This window comes from Phragmites australis, chromosome 23 (assembly GCF_958298935.1).
Source record: "Phragmites australis chromosome 23, lpPhrAust1.1, whole genome shotgun sequence".
NCBI classification, from domain to species: domain Eukaryota; kingdom Viridiplantae; phylum Streptophyta; class Magnoliopsida; order Poales; family Poaceae; genus Phragmites; species Phragmites australis.
In genome coordinates, this window is record NC_084943.1 from 8455861 (window position 1) to 8465140 (window position 9280).

At 42.4% G+C, this 9280-nt stretch overlaps 1 protein-coding gene across 1 annotated transcript; it reads left to right on the forward strand.

Annotated features, from left to right (window-relative positions):
• The first annotated feature begins 5085 nt into the window (after positions 1 to 5085).
• On the forward strand, positions 5086 to 6816 carry LOC133906645 (uncharacterized). Its single transcript, XM_062348597.1, has 4 exons — positions 5086 to 5217; positions 5474 to 5668; positions 5826 to 5993; positions 6420 to 6816. The coding sequence occupies exons 1-4, from the start codon at positions 5212 to 5214 to the stop codon at positions 6474 to 6476; spliced, it is 426 nt and encodes a 141-aa protein (XP_062204581.1). The 5' UTR covers positions 5086 to 5211; the 3' UTR covers positions 6477 to 6816.
• Positions 6817 to 9280: the final 2464 nt, after the last annotated feature.

Below are 9280 nucleotides of genomic sequence, written 5' to 3' on the forward strand. Positions count from 1 at the left end.
AAATAAAAAAGAAAAGAAAAGTTGACTGGACATGCTGACTCGGCACATTATGCAGACGTAGCATGACATGTCAGGCAAACATGCCTACGTGGCTGCCATGTCGACACGTTGATTGAGTTAAAAACGAACAGGTACTGGTGATCTAATCTTAACCGTTCAATCTAGATTGGATGGCTCGCACACGATCGTGCTCTACTCAGGCGGAATAGAGGGCGGCGGTGAACTTCCCATGGCGGCATGCGGCTGGAACCTCTCCGACAAGGCATTCTCGTGGTCCAAAAGCTCCGACGAGCAGCGGAAAAGCATTAGGGTGGTATCGCTAACTCACCTAGGGTACACATCAGTGTTAGCGATGCTTTAGTGATGCAGGGGACGGTGATAGGTGGCTAAAACACTTGGAGCTCGTCAGAGTTGGGCTACGGGCGGCGATTTTGCTTCGGCACGATGCCAAAAAAACCGCATGATGATCTGAGGATGGTCTAGGGCTTGCTATTTATACCCAAGCGGCTTTGCTATCTCTGATTAGATTCAGATTTTGAATGTGGTGGCAACGGTGGTCTAAACTCAATTCTAATGATTCAAACGAGATTAGTCTCTTATCTCTTGGGCAATCTCGTGTATGCTCCCTAGATTCTTCCTTCTTTTGCTGCTTGGCTTATCTCTAGCTCAATCTTACGAATTTGGTTGGAATACCATGTGGCCAACGGTTGAGCTCACGCGTTCATGTCGGGTTTGGCTCGCGCTCTGGCAAATCTGGCGTGGGCTTGAGCTTCTAGAGGTCTCGATGAACCCATTTTGGCAGTTGGGTGTGCTCTTCGACTCAGACTCGATGGCATCCACGTGTGGAGTGGCCAACTTTTGCTGCCGTCGAGCTAAGACAGAGAAGAGAGAAGAAAGAGACCTACATGTGGGCTCGGCTGGCCAGAGAAAGAGAAGAGGGAAGAGGTTGGCGGGCTAGTGGTTGGGCTGGCCATACGGCCCAGGTAGTAGAGAGGGAGAGGAAAGGGATATGTGCCGGCCAATTTGTTGGAGAAGTTTTGGCCCAAAACATTTTTTCCATTTCTTATTCTTTTTCTATTTCCTTTCTGTCACACATACAAGTATATACATGTACATATACTTGTACAACACATATTCTTCTCTGTATACTTTATATTAGCTCACATAAACAGTCAATCAAACAACCAATTATATACACATCTATAGATATCCTTTTATAAGAAATAGCCCTATATACACACACACATACTTACATGCATGGCACACATACACACTTAGGATTTTTATTTAGTTTTTGCAATACTCTTTTATTTTCTTTGAAAAAGTTTTTATTTTCTTGGTTTTGAGAATTTGGGCTGTTACATATCGCTGTTGCCATCGAAGGAGGTCAGCCACCGACCACACCAACACGACAACGACCTTTGTTGGAGAGACAACCATTTCGCACTAGGCCAATGAGGCATAGGTAGAAGCGCGCTGTGTGAAGATGGTGGCAGACGCTGCTGGTGTTCGCTTAGTGTGGCTTGGGCTTTGCCCTGGTTGCAATTGGTGTTCAATTGTTCGGCTGCTTCCTCCCTGACCCGATGTTGGGTCCTCTGTACTATTGTTGCTAACATATTGCTCCTCAAGTGTTGATAACAGTGTGCCGTGCTGTCACCACATTGGTATTGTATCTCCGAATACACTCACCCCTTTCGCGTGCTTTGCTTTCACCTTCTTCGTTGGAAAGTAAGCTTGTTCTTGTTGCTTTTACTTGAAGCATGAAATTAGCTATATTAGGTTGTTGTTAATCCTGTGTGCTAATATTGTGAGTAATTGCATATTTTGTCAGTGGGTTTTTATGCTCGATGATAATAGCGGGCTAAGTGAGATTACTGTAGACACAACATTAAACTGTTGAACACAATCTATGACTTATTTTGAGACTGTCACACTAGTCAGTGACCTTATTATAGCGTTGGATGGCCGTTAAATCGGTAACCAGCATTGAGAAACCACTAATTCCCTTTACACTTGATGATATATTTCATATATTATTCTGTCATCTTATACTTATTGTATTATTTGATATGTTAATGAATATGAGTAGAATTGTTCATACTTTACATTCTGATAAAATGCTCATATTCAAGTTTGCTATTTTATATCATGGCAATTTAGTTTTCTTTAAATTTGGAATCAATGCTATGAGAAATTTGCTAAATAAACATTTGAAGCAACAAATCCCACCAATCAAACATACCTAAGTCAATCAATTGTACTGCACATGAACAGCAGAAGCACGAACGGTTTGGCAGGATACCGTTGTATACAGCCCTTGGTAGAACGGTGAGCGTTGCGTGGTCGTGGATACAGAACAAAACAAGGGACATGGCAAAGTCAATGGTTGGACTCCTCGGGTGGTGATTGTTTTATCTCTTCTATGCAGCTTATGTTTTGTGCTATTGTAATCCCTAAACAAATAGAGAAAATTGCTTGGACCCGCCACATTTTGTATTCCTCTTTTTGTGTTTTTAGGAAAGAAGTTCCTCTTTTTTGATATGACGGTCCACGTTGGTCCAGAAAATTATTGCACCTGAAGGAAATTGTCCATTTCATTGCAAATAGATTACATATATGTGTTTATGGGACTGATTTGATTAAACCAAGGCAGTAGACACGATCGACAAAAACATAGTGTTCTGGAAAAATTGCTGTTGACTAAAGAACTTATCATGTTTGTTTCCGCCAGTGGCATTTGACGCAACCATTTATCATAAAATTGTATTATTCATGACTTTTCTACATTAATGCTCCATTACATAATATTTTGTTTGAAAATATTTGCAGGCTAGCGCATTATTTTGTTTATCTGTTATGATACACTACTACACAACAGGTCATATGTAGAGTCTAATCTGTACTGGTTTATATGTAACCGCGATAGAAGATGTATCAAAGCCAGTTGTTAACCTCCCGTGTGTGAACGAGCACCGAGGTGCTAAAAACAGGCACTGATAGTCACTATTAGTGTCGGTTCATGGCTGGAATCGGTACGGATACATCAGTGCCGATTTCAACTATGAATCGACACTGATAGTTCATTTCAGTGCTGGTTCTAGGCACAGATACTGTCGGACTTGAAATTTCTAGGCAATCAAATTTTGGCTTGCTCCACTCAGCTCGGTCACAGCTTGCCTTATCCTCTCACCTCGCGTCTTCACTCAGTCCGGTCTTATCCTCTCAGCCTTATCCTCTAGCAATCTCCTTGGCCTCCCCTCTGGCCGCCGGCCTTCTCCCCCTCTAGCCTCCTCCCCTCCGGCCTCCTCCCTTCCATCCTCCTCTCCGGTTACCGGCCTCCTCCCCCATCGCCTTGCTCCATTTCCTTTCCGCTCGTTTTCTCAACCGATCGGACTCTGGCGAAGGGCCTTCCGCTGAGGAGCTTCCGCTGGCTAGATCCATCGGCAGAGGAGCTCCTGCTAGCCAGATCCTCCTCCCCCCATTTGCTCGACCGAACTCTTTTTTGGTGTTCAATTTGATTTTTAGTATGTGGTCCATATGTATTTTTCTTTTTTCTTTTTGTGTTGATCTGTTCATGTGCAAGCTAAGCTCTGCGGGTTTTTTTCCTCTCAGTCATGTTCATATCCTAATTTTGCAAATCTCTTCAAGTTAAGATCGAAATGTAAGTAGTGAGGCAATGAGATTCGTGCCTAACAGAGGTTTTGTTGGTTGTATGAATATCAATTTGTGGAGTATACAAATCAATTTGTGATCGCTAGTTCCATGTTCATGTGATTTCCATCCCACTATGGTGGAGCGAGGGCGGTAATGGTGGTAGTGGACGCGGCGGAGCAACGGCGGTAGTGGCGGCAGCGTAGTGACGGTGGTAGTGGCGACGGCGGAGCGACGACAGCAGTGGTGGTGAGAGCGTGCATCCGAGCGGTCTTGGAATCGAGCCGGCTCGATGCATGCTCCCCACCGCCAATTTTCTCTTTCTTTATTCTATGAAAATGGTAACTGTGTCGGGTGGTAAACCGACACTGATATAGCCGAGTATTAGTGCTGAGTAAATAGTACCGGTTGAAAAACTGGCACTGAAACCGTTTTTAAATTGGCACTGATGTGCTATTTTGTAGTAGTGATACTATTCATGATGCAAGATTAACCCTTAACTTTTACCATGGCAATATTATAAGCTAATCTTGTCATATAAATTAGTTTCAAATACTCTCTACATTCTTTTTTCTTGTCGTTTTGTACATGATATGCTCTCCAACACGTCTTTAACATTTTTTAAAAGAATTTTCTATTAAATTGATTCAAAAATATAATTGCTTGAAAATAATTTTTATGACAAAATCCACTAGTACAATTTTTTATGCGACAAACCTTAATGCTTTTGTGTATATTAATATAGTCTTTGACATAATATATTATTTATGTGACCAGGAGAAGTTTGGTAATATTATTCAACGGGAGTATCAGAGCAAACAGCACCAAAGTTTGGAAATATAGAAATTTACATTCTTGAAATGCTGTAGGATGAAATCAAAGAAATTTTTTTAATCACAGAACATAGAATACTCTAGAAAAGAAAGTACTAGTCCTATTTTAGAGTGAGGCATCAAACCAACCAACAAGCAAATTTCAAAAATTTCCGAACTCGTGTAACTGAGTAACTGCCGTGCCTGCAGTTAGTAATTAGAAAATGCTATGTGTACGACCCGGCGTAGACACATCGTTACGACTGTGCTACAGTACATAAGTCACAGCCCGGCTTTCTATACGTATAGCAGGGGTTTTAATAATTACTCCTCCGTTTTGCAATATTAGTATATGGTCTCGAGAGTATCTGTCTCAAATTGTTTGTCTATTGCGGTAACAAAGGATATTTTATGATCCATTTTCATGCTATATCCTTGAGTGCATGTATGTATATATTTACTTTAAAGTTAGTGAATTATTTACTCCTATTCTTATATTAATTAAGGATAGTATAGTGCTATTTCAATATTTATTGGTTTATACGTAATACATGCCCACTGCGTTGGTCCTGGTGCATGCAAATACAGCAGCGGGCACCCATTAAAAAGCACCCAAAAGCGCCTTTGCTCGTGGCTTCTTCACTGCCTCCTAGATCTCCTACCCACACCTCATTCCTCTCTTTTTTCCCATCCTCGCTGAGGTTTTGAGAACCATAGCATCCCACATCTTGCTTCACGACGAGTAAACATGGAGGTAAGCTAGCCAAGATGCAATGAAGCGTAGATCTTCGTTCTCTTGTAATAGCTTCCTTTCTTACTAGTCCCATTCCATGAAAACGCATTTGATCCGATCTGATTCTGGATCTTGGCCCTGCAGATCTTGCACAGTCAGAGCCTTTATATTTTCAATTAGATTCACATTGTGATTTAGTTTGGCCATTGTGGATACTGGATAGACTTGTTACTGATGCGTGCATGGTGGGTGCTTCGCCTGTTCTATGATGCGGCAGAGAGGAAGGAGACGGCATATCCCGGCGTTCGGGGAGTGGAACCAGCAGTGCGAGGAGCTGCCCATCACGCAGTACTTCGAGTCGGCGATGCAGGCCGGCCTCGTCAGGGCCGGCCACTACTACCACGATGCCGCCGGCGAGGTCGTGCTCTTCCGGTCATCCGCCTCGCCACCTCCGCACAAGCCCGCCAAAAAGGTATACTCTGCACTTTGCACGCACCCGTGATCTCAGTGTCCGTCTCTCTCCCTGCATCTTGACATCTTGTCACTCACAGCGCTTGCTGTTTTGACCCTTGTTTTGTTTCTTTCTTTGGATTCTGATGTGATGCTTCGCACATGCTCACTTTTCTCAGGTGCGGAGCACGATGGAAAACCAGGGCCAGATGGGGAGCAGGAGGGCGCAGGGGGCGTTCGTGGCCGACGGCGGGTCCCGCGTGCCGAGGAGGCCCAGGGTCGTTAGGGCGGTGGACGAGGACCTGTATAAGGTCCCTCCCGACCTGCTCCGGAAGAGGGGCAAAGGGGTACTAGCACCTCTCTGTTCTCTACTTGAACACTTCAGTTAACGAAGATGGTCTTGTTAAATAACTGGTTCGTGCACATATTGCGAGTAGAAAACTAGAAACCTGAAATGCAAATGCATTGCGCATATTCCAAACTTTTTGACGTTTACACTGGGATAGTCAACTAGTAGTACTCCTGTTCCTTGGCCGTCGAAACTTGAAATCCGACTAGTGTAGGGAAACAAGGAACAGACAATTTACTCCTGCTTCTTGCTTGTATCTTACATATTTCTTTGAACTAATCTTACAAGGCTAGAACGATTGAACGAAGTACAAGACTTCAAGACTATTTTGTTCTTTGTTTCTCGAGTCGGTTTTTCTACTGGTGTCGAGACACGGGAGGTTGACTTCTAAGCTCACCGTATTTCTTCTTCGTTTTCCTTGCAGAGGAAGCACGTGAGGAGCTTGTGGATGGGCTGCGTGGGGCTCAACTGCGTCGCGTGAAGACTGTGCAGTGGCTCCGGCCCGGGGCCATGCCCTTTTGTCGTGTAGCCTTTCTTCCTTTTATAATCACCGTATCGAAAACGAAAAGGCTATGGCCAATGGTGTGCCCTACTGCCACGCACGCATACGCGTGTGTGGATACTTTTACACTAGCACGATCACTTTTCGGCCGCCGTGTTCTAGTTTTGTTTTACACAGGGGTATGCAAGTCCGTATTGCACCTTGTGGAGAACGAAACAGCTAGTACGTGATGGCCTCCGGATGTCACATATGTATATTACCCGGTGGAAATGTATGGTAGATGATCGGTTGCGCGAGGTGGCTATCGTTCATGTCTACGTGTATGGTGCATTACTTATTCTCGTTATCTCTACAGACTCTACTTGACAAAAAACAACAAACGTATTTCTCCAGAAGCTAGCTTGATTTGCTCATGCAACGCAATTCGGTCCCTAGAAACCCATCCACTGATGACTGATCCACATGTTCCTGAGTACTCGGTTACAACAGAAAGCAAACTCGGCGTCGGCGACCACCGCAAGCATGCATGCATGGCTCGTCGTTGTACGATCGTGGGAACGCCCAGCCTCCCCCTTCTGTTCATTCACAGAACGAGTGAAGAAGAGAAGCAACTCGGTCATTAGGGATGAATAGCTAAATGATTCAAGTTATTGCAAAAATATTGTTTGCAAACACTTTTCTAATAAACCTGACTTTTGAAAACCCTTGCGAATGTGGGTGACTAGAATCCAAGTAAAGTGACCAACTTTAGTCCATTCAAATTCAATCAAGAAAAAAAGGAACTTTAGGCCATTCAGAAGGATCAAATCAAGCTAATAATACAAAGTATATTCAAATGAGCATTCGGCACAGTTTCAATTCAGTATACTAGCTATTTAGCCCTCTTAATAGTACGATCAAAAGAAAAGAAATTCTACCCATGCCATTGATCCTCCAATTCTCCAAATATGTAGACCGGCAAAATGCTAGGACATCATTCTTACATACATGAGCCCCTTTGCTTGAGCTTTCTCTGGCTTTAATTTTCACTGTCTTCTTCAGTCCACTAGAGTATGGTAATGTGTACGCGCACTGAAGCTCTCTTTCCAAAAATGAATCAAATAGAACATGCTAAAAAAATTTAATTCTCACTAATCCTGTTTTTAATTTATCATAAAAACTAAATCAATGGAGGAAGTTACACCTACATTACTATAAAAAGTGTCTTCACTGCCGGCTCTAAAGTGATTTTCACTGCTAATTTTAGAGCCAGTAGTGGGCAACCGGCAGTGATAGTATCAACTAGCACTACCATCCTGGGGTCGAACAGTAAAGGTGTTATCATTGCCAACTGAAGACTTTAGCCGACAGTGATAGTTGGTAATCACTGCCGGCTAAAGACTTCAGCCGACAGTGATAGTCAATACTCGAATCGACATTTTTGGTTCAAAAAAGTGATTTTTTTTGTCCGACCAGCCACCCCTATGTGCACGCAGTCGCAAGTCACAAGTCATGTGATTTTTCACACGAAATATGCGTGCATGCGGTTCCTGCCATTTGAACCCAAGATCACTCAACTCGCGCAATATGTCCTTACCATCCTACTACAAAAGTGCTTGTGATAATAATAGCATATGCAATCATTTTGATCTCTTCTATCTGAAGCTTCAAATGATTTTTTGGACATCTAAATTTCTTCAAATGAAAAAGTTTTTAACTATAAAGTTGTAGATCTCGTCGAGAGCTGCAATTTTCATACAAAGTTTGTCCCCATCCGAGTTTGTTCGAAAAAAATTATGATTTTTTTAAAGATAAACTATTATCCATTATCACTGTCAGTTTGTAACATAGAGCGGCAGTGATACCCATTATCACTGCCGGTTGGTAATACAGACTAATAGTGATATTTGATGAACTATCACTGCCGGTTCGTGGCTAGAGCCGATAGTGATATTTAGCCCATCACTACCGTTTTATAAGAAGGACCGTCAGTGGTAGTATCACTATTGATTCGTAACTAAAACCGGTAGTGATAGTCAAATTTTACTGTCGGTTCTTTTTAAATGCACTTTTAGTGCCGGTCCTTGATATCAACCGGCAGTGATACTTTATTACTACCGATTTGTAAGAAACCGACGGTGATGAACTGACATATAAGATACATTCTGTAGTAGTGCTAGCCAATATAAATGGTCCGGATACAATAAATTATGGAAATGGTAGAAGGAAGAAGAATAAAATATTGTTTTGTCTTGCACATGTATCAACTCAAAAACTATAAAAGAGATAGTTTTCAGAAGAAAAAAAGTACAAAAGAGATAAGGGATGCCAAGACAAAACAGCATGTAACCTATGTTTTCGTCATACAGACAATTTAATAGAGAAATCCGTCACGGGCTACCACGAAAGAACCAGTTGCCATCACAAAGTGTGAGAGGGAAAATTATAACGTCGGAGTATTTGTACTCAACCTTTACTTTATATAGCTTCAAAGTGATCCTAATAGTTGGACATACTTCTCCGATATGACACATTTAACCACTTTATCTATTTTTAAATACTTATGCCTTCACATTTCCCAAAATCTACTTTCCAGTTAATCCCTACTAAAAATGCCGTCAGCATCCGTTAGGCCATCTACAGTGGAATCCTTATCAGTGCTACAGTAGCGTACGGGGCTGGATACAGACTCTCTGCACACGGAAACTTTCTTAGCGGCATTTTGGTCATTTCTTAATAGAAAAGTAGAAGTACTTTGGTAGCATCACACTTTAAGAAGCAATCTAATATAACATGGATCAGAT

What these genes read in the sequence shown, in the direction of transcription:
- LOC133906645 (XM_062348597.1), top strand. An exon ending in CGCACAAGCCCGCCAAAAAG is followed by an intron (nt 5,669 to 5,825) that starts GTATACTCTGCA and finishes CACTTTTCTCAG; the next exon opens with GTGCGGAGCACGATGGAAAA. An exon ending in TCCGGAAGAGGGGCAAAGGG is followed by an intron (nt 5,994 to 6,419) that starts GTACTAGCACCT and finishes TTTTCCTTGCAG; the next exon opens with AGGAAGCACGTGAGGAGCTT.